This window comes from Lepisosteus oculatus, chromosome 11, assembly GCF_040954835.1.
Source record: "Lepisosteus oculatus isolate fLepOcu1 chromosome 11, fLepOcu1.hap2, whole genome shotgun sequence".
In the NCBI taxonomy this organism is placed as follows: Eukaryota; Metazoa; Chordata; class Actinopteri; order Semionotiformes; family Lepisosteidae; genus Lepisosteus; species Lepisosteus oculatus.
In genome coordinates this window covers 17,178,101-17,205,038 of record NC_090706.1, presented here as the reverse complement: position 1 = coordinate 17,205,038, position 26,938 = coordinate 17,178,101, and the positions used below count along the sequence as shown (strand labels likewise).

The 26,938-nt window shown below is 40.8% G+C and overlaps 2 protein-coding genes across 3 annotated transcripts; both read left to right on the top strand.

The window, feature by feature from the left end:
- Positions 1-1,032: 1,032 nt before the first annotated feature.
- Positions 1,033-17,482, top strand: LOC102692000 (tetraspanin-1-like). Its single transcript, XM_069195843.1, has 8 exons — positions 1,033-1,116; positions 7,331-7,411; positions 11,349-11,564; positions 12,011-12,085; positions 13,712-13,819; positions 14,548-14,673; positions 15,268-15,360; positions 16,265-17,482. The coding sequence occupies exons 2-8, from the start codon at positions 7,355-7,357 to the stop codon at positions 16,316-16,318; spliced, it is 729 nt and encodes a 242-aa protein (XP_069051944.1). The 5' UTR covers positions 1,033-1,116; positions 7,331-7,354; the 3' UTR covers positions 16,319-17,482.
- A 614-nt stretch (positions 17,483-18,096) lies between these two features.
- On the top strand, positions 18,097-26,009 carry LOC102691801 (tetraspanin-16). Of its 2 annotated transcripts, none has more exons than XM_015349285.2 (8): positions 18,097-18,379; positions 19,111-19,189; positions 20,022-20,219; positions 20,786-20,860; positions 21,508-21,615; positions 21,909-22,061; positions 24,339-24,422; positions 25,741-26,009. In XM_015349285.2, the coding sequence occupies exons 2-8, from the start codon at positions 19,121-19,123 to the stop codon at positions 25,801-25,803; spliced, it is 750 nt and encodes a 249-aa protein (XP_015204771.2). In that variant the 5' UTR covers positions 18,097-18,379; positions 19,111-19,120; the 3' UTR covers positions 25,804-26,009. The 2 variants fall into 2 exon arrangements, with proteins under 2 accessions (XP_015204771.2, XP_015204770.2); XM_015349284.2 differs by having other exon boundaries at positions 18,099-18,379; positions 19,116-19,189.
- The last annotated feature ends 929 nt before the right edge of the window (positions 26,010-26,938 follow it).

Below are 26,938 nucleotides of genomic sequence, written 5' to 3'. Positions count from 1 at the left end.
CTCCTTGATGGAATGTGTTTTGGGATCCTCCTAGATGAAAAAAGCTTCTGTGTACAATTGCAATTAAATTAATGTAGTCAGCCAGCAGCCATATCACCCTGCAACAAACAAATGACAAGCCACTGGAGCTCAGCAGGTGTGAGGCTGATCAGTACCTAGATGGGAGACTCCTGGGGAAAAACTAAGGTTGTTGCTGGAAGTGGTGTTAGTGGGGCCAGTAGGGGGCGCTCACTTTGTGTTCTGTGTGGGTCCTAATGCCGGGGGCACTGTACTGTAAACAGGCGTTGTCCTTCGGATGAGATGTAAAACCGAGGTCCTGACTCTCTGTGGTCATTAAAAATCCTAGGGTGTCTCTCAAAAAGAGTAGGGGCGTCCTGGTCAAATGTCCCTCTGGCCTTTACCAGTCATTGCCTCCTAATAATCCCCATCTATGAATTGACTTCATCACTCTGTTCTCTTCCCCACCGATATCTGGTGTGTGGGGAGCGTTCTGGTGCACTATGGCTGCTGTCACATCATCCAGGTGGGACTGCACATTGGTGGTGGAGGGGAGTCCCCATTACCTGTAAAGCACTTTCAGTGGAGTGTCCAGAAAAGCGCTATAGAAGTGTGAGGAATTATAGTCATTAACACTTCTTATTTTTGGAGGGATTGTGTATTGGTTAGTTTGCTATTCATGTTAAATAAACTGTTTTTTTTTATTTGCAGCATCCTGTACAACACACTCTGGATATGTCCCCATTAGTTAAGGCTGATTGGAAAAGCAAGCTAGGATTAATTGAGGTTCAACAAATTCACTTCATCTTGAGCTTTTAAGGGCCTGAATGGGTTAAGTGCTCCTCTAGCTCAGGTAATGAGTGTGTTTGCACAGTTCTCTGGGGGGGGGGGCGCTGGGAGAGGGGGGGAGTGATTTCCACAGTGATGGAGTCTCGAGATGACCTCACTGCTACCTGCTCTCTTGCCTCCGCCTCTGCCAGGGAGGGACACACAGAGTCAGACACTCCTTTCCTGGGAGAGGGAGAAGGGGGGTGGGTGGCTGAGCATACAAGATCAGGAGATCCTGTCCGAAAGTGCACAAACAGAGCTGCGCTACACCAGCACCTGGTCTGAACTGAGGTAAGAAAGTCGAAGTTTAGGGTTTTTTGATATAAATACCAAAACTTCAAATACGAAGTTTTGGTATTTGAGAACCAGATTTGGTGGAATAGGTTGAGTGGGGTCTGGGTTTTGGTGGAGAGAAATCATTTATCTTGTAGAAATCTAGAGATTAGGAAACTAATTTTACTTTTTTTTATTTGAGATGGAGTTGCTGGGTTACTTAATCTCATGGATTTATGGCTCCTAATGTTATGTTGTTTTGCTACTTTTTCCCCCCAGCATCCAGAGTGTGCGTGTGTTAAAAGGTTTCTAACTGGCTTTAAGAGGTGGTGATTTCTTCTACTTCAGTGTTGAGGGACAGATGCCCATTGCTTGTACCTCCTCTGTGCACTTTCAGAATTAGCCCTTTAGTGACGTATTGATTCACTTGTGAACCACTTTGTCATCTGTCAAATCTTGCCCGTTTTTTTTTTAAGTGTTTGTTTGGCAGCCGTGATCAGCCAAATTGTTTCTGGCAGCACAGTGTTTGGGAACTCTTTGAACAATTTGTTCAGTTTTTTAATTTGTGCCGTTACATAAAATGACATTCAGCACATCGGCTAGCTGTATCCACGTGCGCTTAGTCCAGGTCTCTGATTTGATGGGTTCGACCCTGTGTTTTTAGCATCTGAGCATCCTCCGGGCCCTGTTATAAGGGGGTTCCCAATTGGCCTGTGTAACTCGACTGATTCCTTCCCTTTGGGCCGAGATTTGACCTGTGATCCTGTTGTCAGTGCTCCTGCAGCACCAGCAGGTGTTTATACCCCTGTTGATAATTTGCTGAATAACCGATTATGAAGTGATTATTGATCTCCCTTTATTTTGTCGGGTCTGGGGGGAGCTATTTGTAGTGGGGCTGTACTGTCGCTTTGGCACCGTTGGAGGGTGAGCTTTTCTGGCAACATCTGCTCTGGGACAGCCCTTCACCAGCTGTGCCCACATTCTTGGGGGTTGCCTGAGTTAGCCCACAGGCTGGAAAGAGCTCAGACAGGAGCATTTCAGACAGGTTGCTTCTGTTTACATCAGCAGGTGAAAGTCATTGCTTTTTTTATTCTTATTCAAATGTTCAACTGCTTAATTCGCACGTAAATCGTAAAGACCATTTAGCAGTGAGCATTAAAAGCTTGTCCGTTTCTTGGAAAGTACGGTAAACCTGAAAAGGGGCAGAATAAACTGTTTTGGGCTCCAGACACCTAGGCATTTTTTGCGTGCTCCCCCTCAACTCCCCCTCCAATCCCACTCTAACACAACTGAGCCTTCACAAAGCTCAGATCTGTGTATCGCTTGCATTGCATCGTGGGTCGATCTTCCATTGTGAGCCGGTGTGACGGCAGTTTAACACACTGGCGTGAAGTTAAGGGAAAGGGAGTCCCTACCAGTTAAGGAATTAAAACGCCAATTGTATTTAAAATTTATGTCATCCTCTTTGATAAAGATAAGGTATCAGCGTTTCTTACTGAAGTCCAGGGAAAAGTACAGGACAGTTTTTAAGCTCTACCTTTGTTACATCAAAAGGCAACTACATTTAAAACGGAAATGAATGTCATGGTCAGGGGAAAGGAGCTGTATTTTTTTAATTACAGGAAGGACTTAGTACTGTGTTCCTTGTGTGCTGGACCTCTGGGATTGGAGAGCAGGGCCGTGTGAAAGCTGGTTAATGATTAAGAAAGCTGTTGCTGGAGAGGTTTTGTGACCGGCCGCTGTGCAGGATTCAACAGGACAGCTGGTTGGGAGAAAGATATTATTATTCCTTAATGTTACATAGCGCTTTTCTGCCCATTCCACTCATTCCACTTAAAACAGTTACGAAGATGAAATGAATCCCCATTGCTCGGGACACTTTGTGAAAAGGATGCCCTGGAGACATGACTTGTGAGGAGGAACGGCAGCTGATCAGTGTTGCACCACCCATGTTTAACACACGGGAGGAATATGGATCCCTCTCAGGTTCTGGGGCACATTGGCCAGCGTTTCAAAAAATTCCACTTTTTCACTGACTTCACTTGAGAGAGAGAGAGTCTTTATTATCCCCAGAAGACACATTGTCTGCGGCTGTAAAACACACCATACACTGATCTTTGCATACACAGGAGTCATTTGTAAAGCAAGGTCATAGCCGCAGGTGTAGATGGTCACTTAAACCTGTCTGTTAACTGGGGGAATCTGTGTCCCTGTTCTGAGAAGAGTAACTGGAGTTCAGTAAACAAGGGGTGAGAAGGGTCCTCTTGAGTGAAATGTGTTTTATACAAGACTCATAACTGATAGATGTACGATAAGGCCGAAAGATCGGCACCAGTGACTCTCTTGACAGTTTGACAGCTGTCCCCAGTTTGTTCTTACTGCTCAGATTCAGACTCCCAAACCAGAAAATCAGGGTAAAAGTTCAAGCTCGTACAATAAAAGACTGATGATGATCGACATCAAATTATTAACCTTAAAATGTTTCATCTTTCTTGAGGAAAAATGGACACTGTACCACTTTTTTGAAAATAGAATCCAAATACTTACATTTATCTACCATTTCCACTTATTCACCGCTGATGCAGGGTTGAATGTTGGTTTGAGAGTCTCTGGTTTCATCTTCAAATAACTCTGTTCAGGCCAGGTGACAAGCTCCTCTACAACTGGCCTGTGGCTCCACTCATCTGCTTGCACAAAACTAACAATAACGGAGTTGTCTGCAAGTTTAATTGTCTAGAGTGGTGAATAACTCCTACAATCATTCGTGTACAGAACAAAGTTTAAGGGAGACAGTGAATATCCCTGGGGAGAACCAGTGGAAGAATACAGCTTGTAAGGAGATCAGTAACCCAGCTGACAGGATTAAGATCAAGATCAAAAGTCGACAATAGCTCAGTTGCCAGTAAATACTGTAAGTCTGAATACGGGCTATTGAGGTTTATCTGTACTGGGCAGTGTTAAGAGCCAAGCCATGCTAGAAGGTGTCAAGGCACAGTTCAATCATGAAAAGATCTAATGCTTTTTATCTGGGACTTTATGTAAACAAGCCCTTTCCTTATCTTATTTAGCTGCTGCACTCCCCCACCCCCACCTCCCTCTCTCTGAATGTAAGAGCCTGGGGGAGAAGGCAATTAATCACAGGTTTGTCTGAACAGTTAGCTAATTCGGTTGGTTTGTTTAACTTTCAGCACAACACACCCTGGGCTCTCACACTGCCTCCAAAAAGAATGACTTTATAAGGGAGAGGAGGGTAAGCCCATCGGATGAACCAGCAGCTAATTGGGTTGCGGCTGAAGTGAAGTGGACAGAGTATGTCAAACCCCCCCCCAACCACACACACGCCTCTTGAACAGGACAGAACTTTAGAGCATTACAGGAGTAACCCCCCCACTTCACTAGAAATTGACAAGATTTTAACACGAGATCCCAGCTCTCATTTCAAGTCAAGTGTCTCCAGGCAGTTTCCTGGCACATGAAAAAGGTCAGGACTCCATGTGGCCCGTCTTACACAGTTTTTTTGCTCAGGGAGGTGGGGAATGTGCTTTGACAGCATGGTTAGTATCTTGTTCTGGGTACTTCCACTCCTTCAAGTTCATCACCCCCCACCTTGCATTTGTAAGATGGCTCTCTGCTACCTAGGTGTAGAATCCATTTGGAATAAAAATGTGACCGAACCATGGGAACAAGGAGACGTTAGTTCGGCTCGGAGAAGGACGATATACACTGGGGCAAGGCTTAGCAGCTTAGTCTTTCCTGCTTATCTTTAGTTTTCAAGTCAGTTTACTACTTGCATGCCAAAGTACAATACTTAAACGTGTTTATTAGCACTCACTTTCATAGACAGACTTCTACCAATTCTACCATTATTGATCAAACTTGCTTAAACAGGTGACCTAAGGCTTACTGGACTGGGGCTGTCTTGGATCAGGGCTGGAGCCCGTAACCCCGGAACTACAGCCTGTAGATTCACCATTTCACGTTCTGACAGGTCAGATACAGCGCACTGTCCTGAGAGATGGGGAATTGGACATCTGATCCAGTTTCTAGTGTCTGGTTCTCTTTGTCAAGACTGCAAGCTGCGCACTGACACACAAAATGCGAAGTGGCAGGTAGCAATACTATAAATGTGCCCCAGCCCTCTATGAAGTTGTCAGGACTGAGTGTCCTTGACTGGGCTATCACTCTGAAGTTTTACAGGGCCCGTATAGGTTGCATGTGTAGTTGGTGTTTGTGTGATACAGGGGTCAATGTGATTTCCTTATTATACTTTGGAATTGCTTTGTATTTTTATTTGCATGCTTTGCGTTTTATGATCCCCAGCTCTTTACAAGTGGTCATCCTGCTCAGTGCTCGTGTTTGTGGTGCTACACTTTTGTTTTTTGGATGCTATCTGTACATAGTGTTCTTGGTTTCGGTGGTTTACAGGCAGCGCTTTTACACCAGTTGCACGAACAATAGCCTTCAACCTCTCTCTTTTTGTGGACCCTGCACGATCCCTCAAGGCCTAAAGCCAAGGTGCTTGTGTTTCTGCCTCCTCCCTTTTGTGCCTGGTGTTGTCAGCTCACTATTGTAAGATTTCCTCCCTCTCTCTCATACATAATCAAGTATGAACTACTTATCAAGCTGCTGAAAACATGTATATTTCATTCTCATCTTAGTTTTAATAGTGAAGCAAATTACAGTTTGTTCCTTTAGTTCTTGTATGTAATACCTGAAGGTATAAGCTTTATTAACACTCAGTTTATTGGACACAAAGCCCAGTTCATCAACCTTGATACTATTAATGACAGCCCGTCATTCCCCTGGTCTTCAGTCCCTGTTGTTGTACTGTGCGTTTCTCTGAGCCTTAAACATCAGTTGTTTTCAGACATATTCGCCCCTGGCAACATTGTGCTTGGTGTTGCCAGGCAACAGTCTGTAGCATGCAGCCAGGAAGCAGTGTTGGAGAACACTCATTAACCGATCACTAATTAATGAGAAAGTACCTTGCGTGCTTGTGATGAAACATTGTCTTTTAAGGTCCTGCCAATCACTGTGTGTGATTGTGATAAAATCTGTGGGGTGTCTTTGCGACTCACTGACTGCCTAAGCTTTGTGTAGCCCCAGCTTCTAATATTTTCTTTATGGTTGTGTTTAGAATTGCAAGGCAACCATCAAGTCCCAAAACATCTCTAATAAAGCAGAGAGACTTATGATTCAGCAATCCAGTCTGCTGCAGACGTTTGCTGCAGCCAGATCTTTGATTACTTATATTTAACAGGAGCAGTACAGCGATCAAAGTTTGGGTGTATCAAAGTCTGCCGTGGAGCAGTTTGGAAGAGCTGCTGCTGATCAGCCAATTAGATCAATGCTTGACCTTCATTTATACTCTACAGTTAAAAAAAACGAGTGAGGCAAAAAATAAGTGTGCACACTCATGAGAGAATGTGAAAGTGACAGTTTCCTCCTGCACGCTCTAAAAATAAGCTTCAGAAATCTATCAGCTGGAAAGGCAGTTAGACATTAATGCTGACAGCAGCTGTACTGCTCAGTGTTGGGTTAATAGCGAACCCCTGGTCTGCGTCGTGCCTGGGTGACTTCAAGGCTTCAGTATATAGATCACAGGGAGATGATGTTGTGTGCCAAGTAGGAAGAGCATCAGTGCATCTCTTAGGAAGGCAGAGCTAATAATTCACATATTCTTTCTCTCGCTATGCCACCTTCATGGACCTTGACCAAAAGCTTTAAGTTTGTATGTCGGAGGGGTGTCCACAGGGCAGCTGCTGTCTGCTTCTTTTACAAGCTGATGGAGTGGAATGCAATGTAAATTCAGGTCTGACATTTGGAGCAACAGCAGAAGCTGTGCAATGATACCACCTGAGCACATGCCTGAAAGCTCGGTCACGTGCTTCTCGTATATACTAGCGTCTTTATTAACCCCACCTCGCAGTATAAAGTTCTTAAATGGGCGTCAGTTCTGTTTCACAGTGCAACGAAATGCTGATCGTTCAAAGTCATTTTTGAAAAGCTGTTGGTCAGCAGGTGAGGTGGAGGGGGGCTCAAATTGCTGTTGCACACTTGTCTGCATCATGTTGTGCACAGAGGCCTGTCCAGTGCTCAAATGCTTCCCCCCCTGTTCCACTCCTAAGGTTGAAGGATGTATAGAGCCTCTGTTTTATTTCCTGGAGAATTGGTCAGCTGTCTTTAGGAAGAGGTAAACTAAGCTCCTGTTTTTTTTTTATTCCCTTTTTAGGAAGGACGAGAAAGAGACTGAAAGATGGGCTGCTTTGGGTTCCTGAAGTTCATGATGTTCATCTTCAATGGCATCATTTTTGTAAGCCTGGAATTGTTTAACATTTTTAAGCCTTGCCAGACAATCAGATCTTCCAGTCCTTGAAACCCAAAATGTCTGTTTTTTTTTGTGAGGGGGGCTAATGTGAAATATTCTCTGAGTTCATGTGTGTTATTATTTGTGCCCTGGGTGTAATTTTAGGCTGCTTCTGTGTAGAGTTTGCATGTTTCTCACATATTTATGTGGGTGTCCTTTGGGTATTTGGGTTGTCTCACAAAAGCCACGGTTATAGATTGATTGGCTGTGTTAAATTGCCACTTCTATAAGGTGCTGGAGTTAAATCTCTCATGAATCTTCCACGTCTGGAGTGTGAGTTCTGAGGTCACATTTCAGGTAAGGTTCCAGGTTGGTTAAATGAACAGGAAAGTGGTGAAAATGTTAAGGTTTTTCTGGGCAGTGTTCTCTGTTTTGCATTATAGCGTAAGCAATATGGCAGTCCCTTTATTACACTGATCAGATCTTCCTTCTCAAATTCTGGGTGCATGCACTTGTTTAAGCCTACCTCCATGTTTTCGACTTTAAGTTCCAATTATTTGTAACACTTCTGATAGTAAAACAGGCCACTGCAAACAGATGGAGGATTTCTGTTAAGCCTCAGATGGGAAAAACATCAACCGATTACTTTTAAGTTAATTCATCCAGAACTCGCAACACTTGAAGAGTAGTGACCCAGAGAAAGGAATTCTTAGCTTTCACTAGTTTGGTTGCTAGTAGTTTGATGATCCCAATCAATCCTCCAGTCTCATCCATTTACCTTCTTGAATAACAGACTCAGTGGCATCTACAGTTTATCTAGACAGCTCGATCCAGACATCTGCCACTTGTTGTGTAATGAAGTGCCTCCACTTTTTAGTCCTAAATTCCACTTCTCTTTAATACTGCCTGTGATCCTGCTGGCACTGTCCATTGCTGAGCTTGGGGCCAACCAGATACGATTGGCAATCAGACGTTTCTATTAGGTGGAGGAGAATTACTCTTCTTCATTGTCTCTGACTTCTTTCCAGAGCAGAAGTAGATGCGTAAACTTGTTTGACGAGTATAACAAAGGTACTCTTGTTTATTTCTCTCATGCAAATACAATGCAAATGCACTCACACTTTTTTGGTGGTTCTTGTTTTTGTAGTGATGTGGTCAGCTGCCCCACTGTGTTTTTTTCTGGTGGAACAGCTTGGACCTGGGTCTTTATAAGACCCTCTCTCTGAAACTGCAAAGCTTCTCAATACAGAAGCTCCTAGAAGAGACATACTGTAGTATTGATTCTGTAGAGTAACAATTCTTCCAAGGAGTCAGATGAATCACAGCTCCCCCTTTAAGTAAAGATGCTTAGTTTTTTTTTTAAAGCAAGAAAACAAAATGGACTTAAGAGCCATTTGTTTTCCATGTCCAAAAGGACTTAAAGATTGTAGTTGGTCAGGTCAGCGTCCTTGAAATGTTTTTTCCGAGGAGCTGTCGTACTTTTGAGCCCATTTCTGTAGTACAAGGTTCTAGCGCTAATTGCATCTTTCAGAGCAAAACCTCTCTCCTTGCCCAGATAATATCTATTATCTATTGCTTAGAAGCTAGAGATCACTTTCAAAATGTGTTTCTTAAAATATATTGATCTGATCCAGGGCTCCTTAAAAACCCAAGACTCAGTGATGGTACGTTGCCAAATTGCTGAGATTACTAACAAATTACTACAATTCTACAAACTACCAAAGACATTTCGTGATATTCTGTAAATATAGATAAATGTGACTTGAACTAGATTATATGGAGTGCAGTAATATTTTGAAGTCTGGCTATTGTTTGAGGTCGCTTAAAATGGACTATGAATGCAGACAGTGCTTGTGACCTCCTTCTCCGGATATACCGGTCTATTTTTAACCACTCTCATAAAAGATAAGGGACAAGAAAAGAAACTTTCTAACAGCAGGAATCGTGCAGAAGACATCAACATGGATTTGAAGGAAAGGGTTGGGCTGGAGAAGCTGTGGAACATGTGTTTGTGCCTGCCGCTATCACCACCAGGCAAGGTCAATGTGCTCCTGAGCTGTTTAACTGCTCCACGAAGGGCTGTCTCCAGGAAGCAACTTGGCTTTTCTCTCCTGTTCCTGGAAAGTGGGAGAGATAAGGCCAGTCAGGTGTTCTCTTTTGTAAATGTGTGCAAATCAACCAAATGAGCAATCCTGATGGCGGATTTGGGGCTTAGCTGGTGTGGGGAAAATAACAGGAAGTCGCTAGGATCATTTTCGATCAACAGTGCAGCTCTTAGTCACCCCTGCAGCTTCCTGAACACCCCCAGACTGGCAGTGATGTCAGTGAGAGCCAGGCCACTCCTTTGTTTCAAATACTTCTACTGTTTTGGGCACCACATTCTAGAAAAGACACGGCTACTCTGGAGGGAGTCCAGATAAAGAGCAGCCAGTTGCATTCTGGAACCTATGGGAATGTCCAGCACTAAGGAGAGCTGTGTCTCTTTAGTCTTGAAGAGAGGAGACTACGAGGGCACCTGATCCTAAAGGCATTGACGGAGTCAACCAAATAGACTTTTCAGAATCCATACACCTGAACACCAGAGTACACAAGTGGAAACTAAGTGGAAGCGCATTTAAAACTGGGAACAGGAGGCTTTTCTTTACACAAAGAGTTGCGGGAGTATGGAACAGAACACCCATTCATATTGTTAACGATGATACCCGGTTTCCTTTTATTTTCAAGAAAGAATGAACGAGATCCTCAGGTCAATAAGCTATTGAACTTCCAGACAGGCTGGATGAGGCAGATCGCTTCCTTTCATTTGTAGCCCCTCTATTGCACTCACATTGGCACCAGCTCTCCTGTGCTGGCAAGCCCCAGCTTGTCTGGACATCCCCATTCTCCCCTTGAGGTGGGGGACAGAGCCAATGCGCGCACATAGGTTATGAAATCAGCACACATAGGAAATTGTACTGCGCACAAAAAATGAAATTACAAAAAATATGATAATAAAACAAACACGGTTGTCAATTAAAAATGCTCAGTTGACCACATGAGACTGGCTGCGAGAGGCCCAACTTGGCCGTGTGCATTATTACTGCTACTCGATCATTGGTATCTATGCTCTCCTCTTCTCGTCCCTCACTCCTCATGCTCGCTCGACACTCTGTCTCAATGACCGGGCACGTTGAATCGCTGTCCCGGTCTTTTGGATCCCTTTGCTTATATGAGGATGACTATATTAACAAAAAAGAATTTCAGGTTTACAATTTTACATCCACTCAATTTAGTTATAAGTTTTTGTCACTGGAGGAAAAATTTGCACAACCTGAAATTTTTGCGCACACAGGCCATTAGAAATAAGAGGGAACATTGGACCGGGGGGCGGGGGGGGGGGGTCTTCTCTGAGAACTGAAAAGCACAAACAGAAACGTGGCTCGGTTCTGGGCGAGTGCGCGTGTGCCTGTGTTGTCCACAGCGACGCGCTGACTCTAGCCGAGTCAGTGAACCGGTCAGTCAATCGTGAGAAGGGGAGAAAACAGAAAAACCCACAGCTGCTGTGGTTTCAAGGTTACTGTTATTTTTTCCACATTTCCTCCTTCCTTCTTCCTTGTCCTGGGTTTAAAAAAACACTATGATTACCTCCTGACCCGATGCCGACCTCGGTGACATTTTTCAGCTGTAGATGCTCAGAATCTCCTCTTTCTGCTTTCAGTCTTTCCAATCCGTGGCTTTGACTCACCCAAACTCTTACTACCTTTCCTTTGTTTTAATGGCAGATCCTGATCCCTAATTAGTGAATTCCTAATTAATGGCAGAGACCCCCCCCCCAGAGCCCGCTGAACCAGTCACCGAATGATCTGTAGACCCACAGTGGCTCTCTGGGCCAGGTCCGGTGCAGGTGTCTCTGCTGCCATGAGATGGGTTAAATGGTGGTGTTCTGTCTGGTGTCGTCCCTCAGCTGGCGGGTGCGGTGATCCTGGGCCTGGGGATATGGGTGAAGGTGGACAGCAGCTCCCTGGGTGGCATCCTGAAGCACATTGAGAACGGCTCCTCCCCCCTGAACCAGTTGCTCAATGTGGGCTACTTGCTGATCGTGGTGGGGGCCATCTTGCTAATCATGGGCTTCCTGGGGTGCTGCGGAGCTGTGCGCGAGAGCAAGTGTATGCTACTCCTGGTGAGTATGGGGAAGCCCTTACCTACTGGTCCCACACCTTAAACCTGACCCCGCCACTGAATTCACCCCTTAACTCCCTAATGCTGCTGGTTCACTCACAGCCCCGCCCCTTTCATCATCCCTCCTATTACTGTCTCCTGGCACAGCCCCCTACCCCCTGACACCACCCCTTATCACATGGCTCCACCCCTCATCTTCTGGCACCGCCCCTTACTAAGGGATACTGAGCATTGCTCATGTGGTGACCAGGCCATATATAAGCATTTAAAAATATGCCTTGAGATGTGGCTATGCAGTTTTTCCACAGGATTTAAAGTTGTGCTTTATACTGTAAGAAACTGTGTAACATCCTAAATTGCACTCATTTATTTATGCACACTTAATGTAACAAAACTAAGTGCACATCAGGAACGGTTCTCACTCTGTTCCCTCCCGTCTATCCCCAGTTCTTCATCATTGTCCTCATCATCTTCATTGCTGAGGTGGCTGGCGCTGTGGTGGTCCTCGTCTTCTCCCCCCTGGTGAGTGGTCTTCTGATTGTCCGTCTGGTCCTGCTCTGTCCTTCATGGGTCCTGTCACAAGCTTGTATGCCAGATCGGAGGCCTACAGGGAGTCTTAGACTGTGGACAGATGAACGTAGCCGGTGAAAGATCGAAAGGATGTCATACATTCTTCACGTGGCCTCTGGGAATCGGCTTTAAGTTGTTTTTTTATTAAATCAGAAATTTAAGAAAAGAAACCCCAGATCACTCACTCATCAGCTGGTTAACTTTATTTTGTCACCTCATAAGGGCTGTAAATTGGCAGGGTAACAATAACTAAGTCCAGACACACTAGGAAACAGCCCTAAATCTGAAACAGATTTTTCAGATTCCTGCAAAAAGCACAACTCCAACAGGCTCTGTATTTTCCATTTTGTTTCGTGCTCAGTATTGCAGATACAGTGTATATCATGCCCATCATTAGCGCTTTCACCAAGTGATGTAAAAAGGTTAGATTAAACCCAAACAAGATGTATTGTTCGCAAGGCATTAAATGATGGGTTTCAATTCTGTTTTGGTCTAATCTTTTTGCAGCCTAATATTGCAGACACTGCATATGTCATGCCCATTAATAGAAATATTTCAACATACTAAAAAAGTCTCAATTTTAATATAAACTGAAACTAGAGGAGAAAGGATTTTAATCAAAAAATGATCACAGCTAGAACTCACTTACTGTATATAGGTATATTTAACCTTAGACTCATAGCCTGGAAACATTTAATACACCCAGGTTTCGGGACAGGATTAGCCTTCCACTTGTATTACAACTCCACTAAAATTTATTTCACTATCTACAAAGAATTAATAAGGGTTTTAATGCTAACATACTGAGATTTTTCCATTTTTGGCAGCCTAATATTGAAGGTAGTGTGTATCTCATGGCTATCAAAAACAATTGTTTTCCAAGGGATGTTAAAAGGTTCAATTATCACAAATGCAGACTAAAGGAGAGATGTGCCTTATTACTAACAAGATAAACACAACCAGAACTTAAAATGTAATCAGGATCACAATGTAATGTAACAGGAAAAAAAAACAACACTTCAGTTCAAAATAGAGGTTTAGTTAAGAAAATCTTAATCTGCCCAGTTATGTAAGAGGTAATTTGGAATTTCAATCACAGCCCTGGGACATAGCTAAGAACTGCTGATCTCAGAGGGGGCCCCAAATACTTGTGTGCCCCCATGATTTGTAATTGCATCCCACCATTAAAGAGCTCTGGCAGCCCTGTGGGCCAATCTGCTGGCCTGTGAGTCAACTTACGAGTAGTTACTGACTTCAGTTTGGGGTTTATAGTGAACTGTCTGCTGTGGGAGAGGAATATCTGAGAAAAATGGTGAAGAATAAATATCTGGAAGAGGGTAGGAGCCTCATTGTCTCAATAAGAAGTCATTTTGGACCGTCCCATTGTTCGGTCAATCTCTTTATTCTTTAGTAACTTAAAACTTAAACAACATAGTGAGTTCACAAAGGGTGACTGTAGCCTTTCAAGAAAAGCGCTAGTTCGAACTAATTGAAATGGTTCATTATTCATTCTTAATTTAAATTGAGATCGTTACCATGACAGTGAAATGGCTTTTTTGTGGTGTTTTGTGATGGCAGGCAGAGGAGCTGATAAGGAAGGGAGGTGAAAAGGTGGTGGAGGATCTCAAGACGTCCTATGGATTACAGTCGGACATCACCACCATCTGGAACAACACCATGAAAGAGGTACTGATAGGGCCAGGGAACTATTTAAGTTTTTAACATCTTCATAAATGACCATGGCAACTTCATTAGTGTTGCTTATTTAAGTACCTTCTCCGGCTAAGTCAAGTATAAAAAGGAATTTAGTGCCTATAAATGCATATAAGACTATAAATGAAAGAAAATTTAAGGGGGCAGGGTGGCACAGTGGTTAGCGATGCTGCCTCAATGCTGGGACCTTGGGGTCAATTCCAGATCTGGGATCCGTGTGGAGTTTGCATGTTCTCCCCAAGTTTACATGAGCTTGCTCCAGTTGTTCCAGTTTCCTCCCACAGTCCAAAGACATGCTGGTAGGTTAATTGGCTTCCTTGGAAATGGCTCTGGTATGTGTGTGTGCCTGTGTGTGCCCTGCAATGTACTGGCATCCCATCAAGGGTGCGCCCCATTGCTTGCTGGGACGGGTTTTGAGCCTGTATTGGATAAGTCGGTTAGAAGATGGATAGATGAATAAAATTTAGTGACATGTTAAGGATTGTAAAAACACCTTTTTTTAATGTATGGCTCTAATTTGTCCAGAAACTAAACATGTATTTATATAGACACATTAGTACTACCGACTACATTTTTTTTTTCTGGAATAGATCTATTGATTAGATGCTTGGCTGCAGTCTTAGACAAAACTATTTTTTTCAAAGTTTTTTTTAGAGAAGAGGCAGTAAAAAGTCCTCTGTGTTCTTTTTGTCTTCCTTCAGTTCAAGTGCTGCGGATTCAATAACTACACCGATTTCATGAACTCTTCCTTTGTGAATGCCTACAACATGTATCCGGAGCAGTGCTGCAAAAGTCAGCCGTGCAACAGCAGTAACGTGTCCAGCTCGGTAATTCATTCTCCTTCCTTCAGTTTTCCTTCCTTCACACTCGCCCTCTCTGCCACCGCGCTCTATGTCTTTGACTAGATTCACTCAAGTAAAGTCTAGTCTGAAACGGAAAGCAGTTTCACGACAGACGCATTTTTAATGAACCTAAGTATTTGTCTACCTAAAGGAATCTGTTATCTAGTTGAGCAAACCTGAAAAAAAAGCAGAAATTGCGCTGAACAGCAGTGCAAGCTCTTTTTTTTTTTGCAAAGCTTCGAAGCCTCTTGGTTGGTTTTAACTGTATTTAATTTTAAGTTGAGGAGATAAATGAGACCAGCGGAGTTCAGAGTACAGATTTCCCACTCCTCACTCGGTCTGTTACTCAATTCTGTTCATTTCAACCAGCTTTATTGACATGACTGATGAATTACAGTGTTGCCAAAGAGCATACAATCGACACAACACCTACGGATATTTACACTGTAGGGGAATGTCATACACATGGGACATTGTCAACACTTCCCTCTCTCACTCTCTCTTGGTCTCTCTCCGTCTCTCTCTCGCTCCCACACTCCACTTGGCCACCTCTCTGACCACCTCTCCCTGCGCCCCCAGGCCGTGAAGGGGTGTTTCCCTGCTTTGGTGGAGTTTGTGAAGAAGAACGCTGTCGTCTTGGGGGCTGTCGCCCTGGGCATCGCTGCTCTGGAGGTAGGAGCCTCGTTGCCACGGCAACACACGCCGGGCTTCCCCACTTCCATTTTGGCTCAGACTCTCGCTTTGTAGGAAATCGGGTGAAATCGGGGAGCTGGCTTGTTTTCTGCCCGCTGATAAGCCGGGGCTTATTCAAGAGAGGAAAGTTTCAGAATCTGGCAAAGCAAAGAAATGGCAGAAAACATAGCAGCGTTGTCCCCGCTGAGTATAAGTGAACACCAAATTGAAATCTTGTAGAAACTGTTGCGCCATCTTGGCATTTTATTCTGCAGGTAAAATGCAGTGGGGGGGCAAATAAAACCTAATTTCTTTTTTTGGCTAGAAAACGCATGATATTTGTGCATATATTTAAAATATTATCCAGCATCAACCACATTTTATCTTTTAGCCTGTTATAAAAACGTAAGAAGTGGGTTAGTTCATTCAGACCCATCTTGCTCATCTTGCTAGTATGTTATTAATCCAGAGATCTTGTCCAGACATTTCTGGAAGGATCTTAAAGAACTGGTTTCAAGAATATGTCTGGGCGTTTTGTTCCCGATCCCTACAACCCTTTGTGTAAACAAAACAGCCTTCAATTGCTCCCTCTAACTCTCAGTTTTAAAAGTTGGTCATCTGGGCCAATACGTGTTAGGTGTTTAGTTTTAGGAAATGCTCAGTGATCATTATTGATGTTATACTATTCACAAACTCAAAGCGAGGTGGGAAGGGTGAATGATGTTTCCTGCCTGTTTGATCATCTGTGATGATTTTATCACTCTGTTTGGGATTACCAGTACCTGCAGCAGCACTGGTGTTTGGTGTTTCCTGTTATATTGCACTTCTAAGGTGATGGTTTGATTTAACAGCGATACACCGAGAAACGGACAGCCAGTCAAACCCGTGGCTTTTGTTGTTGCAGATTGCGGCTATGGTGGCGTCCATGACCATGTACTGCAAAATATCCTCGAAGTAACAAGGCGGTAGGGACGTCGAGAAGGAGGGAGGGTCAACGGGAATGATTCGGCCTCCAAATTCCCTTGTCACACCGAAGAATGAAGCACAGAATTGACTCTTCACCTCCTCAGCGCGGGCTAGGCTGAACGGACCCTTTTCAGGAAAAAGGCTCGGATGAAGCTACGCCTCTCCTGTCCCACTGTGCACTCCTGAATGACCGCTTCGTACTTCATTTCAATTCTATTACCAATTACCAGGGGAAAAAAAACGAGTCAAAAACTACTCTCTAATAACTAAATCCCCGACAGAACAAAAAATGGAGAGGGGGTGGGTAATAGTCATCACAGGAATCGGAAAAGCGAATTAAGTTTGACCGGCACACCAATTTAACCGTTTATGAGAAGTACCTACAATTAAATGCATCTCCCGAGAAATTTGTTCTTGTTGCTTTATTTTGGCTGGGAGCTCTGTACTCTCTTGGAAAGACAGGTCCATCTCTTTAGGTTTGATCGTACTTTGGCACTTTAAAAGATGATTTTTCCTGCTTTAGATAATTTTCAGATGTGTTACATTTGCTTTTATTTCATCTCACCCTGCTAACTCCGAGCCGGAAGTCCGATGCCAGTTGTTTTTCTTTTGTAAAAAGGTCAACGTTTCTTTAGACAACGCCTCTACATGTTTTAACTTTTTTTTAACCAAACGTCCGTCTGGATTCTGAAGATAAATTCGGAACAGTGAGAATCCTTATCGCACTGTTCTCACTTTTTAAAAAATTGCACTACGATTCTGAAGTTTTATAATTTGTTTTAAACTTTTTTGGTTTTGTGAAGATTCTGTTCAATTCCATTTGAGTGAATTCACAAGGAATACATAACTGGCTCACAGGGATGTGTATTTTTCTTTAAAAAAGTATTTGTTGTGACTCGACGAAAAAAGATAACGTTACAGAGTAAGCAATGGAGAATTTTATATAATTGTGTTTTCCATGTTTATTGCTTTTAAATGATCGACCTTATTAGTGATGTTCTAATTACAACGAGATGTTTCAATTGTCCTACTAGTTATTAGAATTGTTGTTTATAATTTGTTATTACGGCGTTTATGTAGAAAATGAAGGAAATTGTGGTGTTGAAGTCATACACCAAGGCTTTGCTGTACAATTAAAGACACTTGAAAACATTTAGTAACGCTTCCAGAATGTACTTGACATCAAGCTTCTATAAAACGAATGCGTTTTAAGATCCTTTAAGATTTTTTTTTTAAATCGGGTTCAATACCATTTTCATCATTCTTCTCGTTTTGGGGGGATTATAAAGTTGTTATAAAATTTTTGAATGACTATTAATTTTACCAAAATAAAGAAACGTGGTTAAAGGGTTGTTGACCTTTCTTGGTGGGAACCATTATGTGACTTGACTGTGCCTGTGAGGGTAATTATGTTTGGGTGCGAGGCAACATTGCAGGTTTTTCCAACCCTCGGATACGCAAAAAAGAATGGTGCGTTACACTTTCTCTAAGTGTAGCTCACCACCCGCTTCTACTATTTGTATTTAAAGCCGTTCTACTGAAAGTTGTATCACTGTAACAAGATGCCGTCAATGTGATTTGCCATTCTCTCTCTTTTACCTTCGAAGTGCCTCAGGATACCATATAGGTTGGAAATTAACCAAATTGAGAAATTTTATCAAAGCCTATAGTCCACGTTTGCTAATGGTTTTTAAACCATCCAGTTTATAATGGAAATGTGTTAAAATTTCTGGGGGGTGGGTTCAAACCTCTGAATATTATTATAATAGTAGTAATATTCTGATATTTAACGAGACTGTTCTGTTAATTGTGATATCTTTAATTACTACCACTCGTCGGCCTTGACTACCAGCTGTGTTGCCCCGGGAAACGGGCCAGGCTCGAGGCCGCGGGTGTGCGGGATGCTAGTCGGTTAGCGGCCGTTTGAGCTCGAGCCGGACCCGTTTGAAAATACGGACATGTGTCTTAAAACAAACATTTAACTTAAGTTACTGTTCGGTACATGAAGGTGAGCGGTACAGAAGAAAAATCGTTGCTTTAGTCGGGGATAAAGGTTGAGCCCTTTACTGATAACGTCATTTAAATCTGCTTGGTTTACTGTTTAAATATGAATAAGTTGGATCTATGGGTCTAGTTACTCGTACGATAATTGAGTAAATCAGGAAAATGTTATTAGCATTGTAATTTTTTTTATTACAGAAGAACAGTTTTATTAAAATTATACTTTTGTTATAATGGGTGCCTTTTACTTAAAACATATACCGGGAGATAAAATGGTCTTTGTCAACATAGCTGTGAACCTGCTTCTTTAGAAAGGCTAGTTTTATGTAATTGATGTCAGTGTCTTGCATCTTCCACGATATTTCTAATCCCTTCTGTTTCTTTGTGCTGAATTTCTCCTATGGTACTGTTTTCGTTTCTTTACTTTTCCCATATATCGCTTTGAGAAGATGATTTTAAAGGCGCTATATAAAGATGTTGTTGAAATGTTTCCGCCCTTACAGAACCGAGAAAAAACACAAAGAAACCTTAACAGATATGCAGTTTACAACCTTGAATTTGGAAAGTAGCCGATTGCTACTAAAACGTAATGCCGCTTTGATGGAAAACAAGTCCTACAACTGGAGGTCTATAGCCTATTGTGCATAAACAGATTACATTTTTCTAATGCTCTTTTGTATCGGTTGTTTTGTAGATCTGAATGTTAACATTACTTTTATAAGCAAACTTGTATATCTACCAGTCCAGTCCTAGTTACAGGTTAATGTTTTTTGATTTATCGAGGACAGTCAGAATGGCCAGACTTCAAAAGATTTATGCTTGCTTGCGGTATCTGATGCTCTTCGTTAATGGGATCATCTGCGTAAGTATAGTTTCACAGGACAATAAACCTTAAAACCTCAAGTTGAAATAGGTGGTGCTGTAAAATCCAGTGAATGCAGGGTGGTGATTAAGCTACATTACTGCCATAGATCAGGATGCATCTCTGCCTGGAAATTTATGCAGTGAAAAAATATAAAACGCTATAATTAAACTACAAAAATCACACAACATAAGGAACAGTTCTTTTATTGTAAGACTACATCACATATTCAGCTGCAGCCTTCAACAATATATGAATGTTGGGTATTCATTAATTTTAGATTGAATTAAAAAATGCCTACCTTTTTGCTGCCTCTTTTAAATTCACTGAACAATCTTCCAGCATTAGGTTGTTATAATAGCAAATTTTAAACCAGGAATTCCAGTACTTCAAATTCTTATCTGTATTTCTATTTTTGTGTTCGGAGGGGCTAGATTCCCCACATTTCAATGATCTCTAGCTGTGGTTCTTGATGTATTTCTAAAATTGTTGTGTTCTAACTTAATTCCTAATCTAAACTGCTTATTTTTACAATTTTTTTACAAAAGTTACAGTGAATGAACTTCAAATCAATATGTAGCTCAACTGGTTGGTAGTATGAAGTGACCTGAGAACCACATCCTGCTGTTTCTTGAAACAAGCCAAGGTTCCAGCTTCAACAATATGATTGGGTGACTGGTTCCAAACACAATGAAATATGCAAGACTGATTTTCTTTCTCCATGCTACATACTGAATGAATAGCCTTTTGGTGGAGGTAACCGACTTACTTGATGTAGCATGAAATTAGTGCAAAAGATCTGGATGACTTCACATGGCCATCTTTTTTTCAGACCGGGGGCTTTGTGCTTCTAGGATTGGGACTGTGGATCAAGTTTGGGGCAGCGTCCTTTGTTCAGGTTATGGGCTCGTTCTCAGCCCAGCTCATCAATATTGGCTATATCTGTATTGGCGTTGGAGCCGTGCTGGCCCTGATTGGCTTCCTTGGATGTTGTGGAGCTTGGAAAGAGAACAGATGTCTTCTCTTGTTGGTAAGAGGATTGTGAAGCTGTTTGGTGCTAGTTTTTGTCCAGCTCTGTTTCACACCCAGAAATGCACGAAGCATATACAGCTGTCTAATTGAACACTTTGAGTGCTTTTAGATTACAGCATTGACAGAACAAACTCATCATACCTACAGAAGGGTTTTGCATTCTTATGTTCCCATCTTTTAATAATTTATCAGTTTGATGCTCTGAGAATGTATTTTACATCAAACCATATCTGAATATAGAGATTTGAACCTGTTTTTGCAAGGCATTATGTCCAACAATTGCTTTTAATTCAATAACTTTGCTAATGTGAGAAATCGGATGCTGTACCTGAGTCTTCCCTGGACATGTCATTGCAATGGCTTAGATGTGCTTCTGAAAATTAGGAATATGCTGTAAGATCTGTGACATGTTTTAAGTAAACTTATCCTTATAACCTCCATTACTCTTCACAATTTGTTGATGTCAAGTGAATACTGTGGATCACATTATTTTCATGCTTAAGATGTGTGTGGATCAGTGTACAGATCTCTTATTTAAATCTCTGAATTGTTTTTCCTTGACAGTTCTTTGCAATAGTGACACTGATCTTTGTGGCCGAGGTTGTTGGAGCCATTCTTGTTCTTGTTTACAGGGCAGTGGTAAGGAGACTGCTCTCTTCATGCCTCTAAACTTCTCCCCACCAAGTTTTAAAAGAAATTCCTATTAGGTTCTTTAAAGCCTGATCTTTTTACCATGTGTGTATATACATCATTATGCGTATTTTTGTGGCTGTTCATTTTCCTATTATTCTGGAATAGATCTCCTCTTCTGATGATAGGGTTTAGATTATAGATTAATCCGAGTATATACTAACATTTTAATAAAATAAAACTAAAAATAAATCTAAATTATAATAAAATTTAAAAATAATCTTCACTTGGCATCAGTTAGACCATTAAGGAAGTCTATACCGATGTACTGTTTCTTTAGTATCGTGTTTATTCTATATCAGCTTTATTTTCTTTGTAACATGTTTTGTTTAAAACTGGTCTAGTACTAAACATTTTAACCACCATTCCATTTTTCCTAAAAAAGGCCTTTTTTTATTTTAAGTGAAGCACTGTGCAAAAAATGGGTAGTTCTTTTGTTACAATACATTATAAAGAAATAATAGATGAATCCTTAATTCCTGTGCAAAACAGCCCTTTTAGAGTTCTGTAAGAGAATCAGATGGGCAATTTACTCACAAGGAGGTTTGGGTTGGTTATGCATAGTACAGCATTTAAAAATAATTTTGTTATTTTAGGTAGAGGCTCTTGTACGTGACACTAGCAAGAAATCTCTGATGCAGGGCTATATGGGTCCTGCAGCCTCAGATACAGTGTCCCAGGCTTGGAACACCATTATGATTGGGGTAAGTTATCAGCCAAAAGTCATGCCATTGAAGAGGACATGTTCAACCTCTCACTCTAGGAAATAAACATCCAGCCACATAGCTTGTACATGATTGAAAAAAGTACATACAAAACCAAATAAAGGGTATTAGGAGAAGTTTGATAATGAAAATAAACTAGGATGACAAAGATTTATCTGAGAAAAGTATCTGGTCTCAAAGCATTAGTAGTTTGTAAAATGTTAATTAAAGTTATTGCTGAAACTTCAGCTGATGTGTACTTTTTTGTGATTTTTTTTCCTTGTGCTTTGCAGTTTAAGTGTTGTGGGTTCGACAACTACACAGACTTTTCTGGCTCCGTGTTCAGTGTGAACACAGGGCTGTCTTATCCAAAGAGCTGCTGTGCTGTCCTGACAGAACCGGCCTGCAATGGGTTGGACATGAACAAGACTCTCATTCACCAGAAGGTGCTCACCTACTAGATGATTTGCAAGAGCTTGTTTTTACAGATGTGTGAAAAGTTTTCATAGTACTGAAGACATTTACAAAAGAGAACTTCTCTAAAACATGCATGGACACATAGAGGTTTACTCACAGATCAGGGGTTGTGAAAGATCTAGCAGAATGATGGTTCAGGCAGGGACCTTATTTTTGTATTTACTTGAGACTCAAATTACAAAACACAGCCCATGAAACTTCACACCCCTTAACATACTGTGTATATCATCATTCCACCAGATGTGTAACTAGCACTGTTAACTAACAACCAATGACTTGGCTAGGAAGAGATATTTATAGCTACTTCAAACTATCAATAAAACTCAACATTTGTTGGCCCTATCCAAAAAAGCCCTCTTGTCTGGACATATTTATCTAATACAGAGGTTACACTTTCTGGCATACAAATGGACAATTGGAGAACCATCACAATTTAAACCTGCTCATGAAATATGATAAAAGCATATGAAAAATATACAGTTAGTACAATCTGGGTACCTTTCTCAAGGCTGCGGCAGCAGTGTCTCTATTTAGGATTTGAAGTCATAACCCCCTAGAATACAAAGTCCTAAACACCAATCCACACTAGCGCTAAATTAGCCTTGCAGGGCTCAGATTGTTACCTGGAGGGGTGGAGGTGATAGGAAGGATGGGCCTTGAAGGCTAATTATACAATTGAACATAATGCTCCATAATCACTTATTTACAAAGAATAAATTAAGTAAATAGACACTGTCTGGAATAGAAGTTGATGAGTTCTGACACCTCATACCAATGTCTTTGTCAAAGGCCATACAGCCTTATTTCAGCAATTGAATTTGTAAAAGTGTCTGTTTCAAATTAAGAAGTTGAATTTAGATTTATAAACGTAGACTGATCATGCTGTTAAAAGATCTTGCCAAAGCCTGCTTTACTGTAGAGCTTTCCTTCTGTTGATTAGAGTATCCCTGACACGGTCCAATTCATTATGTGATTTATCTCTCCTGCTGGAATATTCTTTCTCTCTCTCTGGCTAGGCATTTGGACATTTAGCAAACTTGTGATTTTTTTAGACATTGTTTTATAGTAGAAATGTGTCTAATTTACAGTGTTACTATTTCAAAAAACAACTTAGTGAATATTGTTGACTTGCTGAATTTCTAGGTCAGTTGAATAATTATTTCCTTTCATAATCTATAGTGTTAATTGAGAAAAATATTAAGTCATTTTTCACATGTATACACTGAATGCACAACACAACATTTTGCTTTCTCAGCAAAACAAATATTTATATACAGATAGAAAAAAGAAATGCAACATTTCCTGGAAAGAGAATACTATATTTATAGCTTATGTACTTTCACAAATAAGTGTTTGTTTTAAGCCCGCTGACCAGCAATACAGCTTGTACAGTGAGGCATCGCAACTTGCCAATCACACAAAAGCTTGTTAGGTGCACTTTTACCCAACAAGGTCCAGGTGGGACAATACCTGATCAGGTCACCTTTAAAAAGGCCTTAATTAAAAGTTTAGGGCACTGCAAGAAAAAGGCCTCACTTAGTTTTGTCTGCATTCCATAATTCCTCAAATGGCACCAGAAGCAAGGGAGAGGGCCATTGGCATGCTGCAGGCAGGCATGTCATGTGCCAGCGTTGCAGTTGCTGCTGCTCCACTGTGTCCCGACTGCAGAGAAGGTTTCTGCAGATTGGCAGGACAGATTACCGCCCAAGATCCAGTTGTCCTCGAATGACCACACCAGAGCAGTACTGAGGCATTAGGTTGGTTGACCTGAGAGATTGTTTCAGATCTGCCACCCATACTGCTGCTGAAACTGCTGGCAGACATAATACCCTCATCAGTGACAGGACAGTGAGAGTCTATACTGCTGGTCTTAGAGCAAGGTGACCTGTCAGAGGCCCTCTGCTCACACTCGACTGGCTTGGGCCAGACAGAGGCTGCGATGGACTCGTCAGCAGTGGCATCAGGTCCTCTTCACGGATGAGTCGCTCTTCAGCCTGTTCCACTCAGACGGGAGGGCCAGAGTGTGGAGGAGGAGATGTTGCGTTTCTTTTTTCAATCAGTATATATGAGCTGCTTAACATATTTGGTTTTAAATTTGTTATACATGGCTTTTCCAAAATTCCAAAACACCGGATTAGAGTCCGACACGCCCAGCTCTGGCAGAACTCGGATCCACTAGGGATCTCCTTCAGCAGGCTGTTCTTGTTCTTGCCAGGTTTCCCTGTTTACACTGTCCTCTTTTTTAGGGGTGTTTCCGAGTGTTGATCTCACTGGTTCAGGAAAAGAGTGTCATTATTGGATCAACAGCTGCTGGCATTTGTGTATTAGAGGTGGGTCCTAGAATAAGAGTGTTTCACTCAAACAGAACCGGCCTGCAATGGGTTGCATTCTCATTCACCAGAAGGTATTCACATCCTAGATGATTTGTAATAGCTTGTTTCCACAACTGTGTGAGAGGTTTCCATAGTACTGAAGACATTTACAAAAGAGAACCTCTCTAAAACATATATGGACACAAACATAGAGGTTTACTCACAGATAAGAGGTTGTGAAAGATCTAGTAGAATGATGATTCAGGCAGGGACCTTATTGTGTTGTTCTGTATTAACATGGCTAATTCTGGGTTTTGGTCTGTTTTCCTGTTTTGCTTGGGAACAAACCAGGACCTGTGACATGCAAAGACAAATGTTTTCTCAGCTTAACACTTCATGAATAAACTGGTACAAACTGGCACTAAATACTGTACATTTTTCTGAAGTGCATAAAGATCTCTATTAACAGTTACATACCCACATTCTACTTTTTGTCAAGATTGTTTTCATATATTCTTTAGTTTATTATTGCACAACAAAATTAAACACAGCAAGTTGTCAATCGGGACTACAAAACAAGTTATAATAACATTTTTGAAATGCTTATTTTCTTTTAGGTATAAAATTCTAAATACTGAGTATCAAAAGAAACGTACTGCTCTTTGCATGTATATTATTAGAAAATGTACAGAGATTTTGGATATTGAGTCAATGGCTGATCATGATACACCTCAGTTGTTGCATAAGCGCTATATCATCACATTACAGTGACTTTAAATAAAATGTCAAGACTGGTGAAAATCAAGAAATCAAGAATAACACAGAAGAAAACCAACATATCCTGCTTATCAAGAATAATACCTTCATGTCACAGGAATATTCAAGGCTGGACTAAGTCAGCACAGTGCTGGGGTAATCCAAGAATTTATAATCTGGCAAGACTTTACAGTCTGTCTGTCAATTATATGCCATGATCCGAGAGACCATTCCAGCACGACAACTCACATCCTCATGCTGCTAGTATAACAATAGCTTTCGTGTCATGTCTGTTCAATGAAATGTTATTGTGTTTGCATTTGGAGTTCAGTATACTGTATGTTAAATGTAATACACTGTTCTGTTTATATATACATGATTTGCCAGCAACTTTCAAAATATGGAAATTCACAACTCCTGAAATTGGACAATAGCCAGAAATTTGCATTTCAGGCATTCTCTGCATGGCCAAACGGTTTAAAACGTTCTTGCAACCTTGTGATTTAGGAAACAATCATAATATGTTTTTTGAATTGATGCTAATATATTACTTTTGTTCTTTTCTTCATTTTCCTTTCAGCTTGTAGCCATGATTGTTTCTGTTGTGTTGTTTGTTAAGCTTGGAATTCAAAATAATGGTTAGAAGACCAACACTGCGATTTCTTGAATGCAAAGCAAAATTGTAGGTATCCATATTCAGTGTATCACTACAAAACATTTCTTTTTTACATTTTTGTGATTCATAAAAAACACTGTTGTGCTTGTAACACTGAAGGCATCTCTAAATACATTTGAAATGTAAATAAAAAGTATCCCCTCCAATAAATAGTACATTCTTTTGCCAAACAACTTTGAAAAATTGATGGGTGATGTTCTACAATGATTTACGTCTCTAATATTTCACTTTATCATTTTATATTTGATTAACATCTAGATTTATATATCTATAAATGTCTCTGCCAAGTTGGATGTACATTCAGTGCATTTAGAAACAGCCTTTATATATTGTAATCTGGAGATGGAGGTTACTTACATCATTAATAACATATCTTTCGGGTCTACAGATTTCTCAGCCCTGAAATCTGTTTACAATAATTAGTATTTGTGAATACAATTCTTTCATTATTCAGAAATGTTGAATACAATTTACCTCACGACTATTAAAGGTTGAGATCTAGGTTTTCTTTTTAATATGAAAATCATATGTATAAAGTATATATTTGCTGGTTTTCTTTAACTTCTACTGTTATATTTAAATGAAATTCTGAAACAATATTAAAAATAATCTGTCTAAATTATATACATCACATCCTCATCCTTTTAGGTTTAGTGTATAATATCTTTTCATATCTTTATTAGTCTGGTTTAGATAATCTTATATTTATTTTGTTAATAACCAGTTATCTTAAAAAGCAGTATTTGGTTTTCAGTAATCCATTCAAAATTCTAGAAATTCTGATACAATCAGAAGAATAATAGTCTTGAGTTCAGGTGATAATAATAATAATAATAATAATAATAATAATAATAATAATAATTGCTTACACTTATATAGCGCTTTTCTGGACAGGTAATATGAGTCATGTCCTAAATAATGCCAGTCTTCTGCAATTTTTTTTTTCAAATTCATTGCAATAATAATTCAAAATAATAGCAGTTAACTTTAGAGGTCTTGTATTTCTACAACGCCCTCCATAATTTTCATTTGCTTTTTAAGTGTTACAGTGTGAAATCATTACAAAAATAATGGATGACAACTTACTCAAAACATATGACAC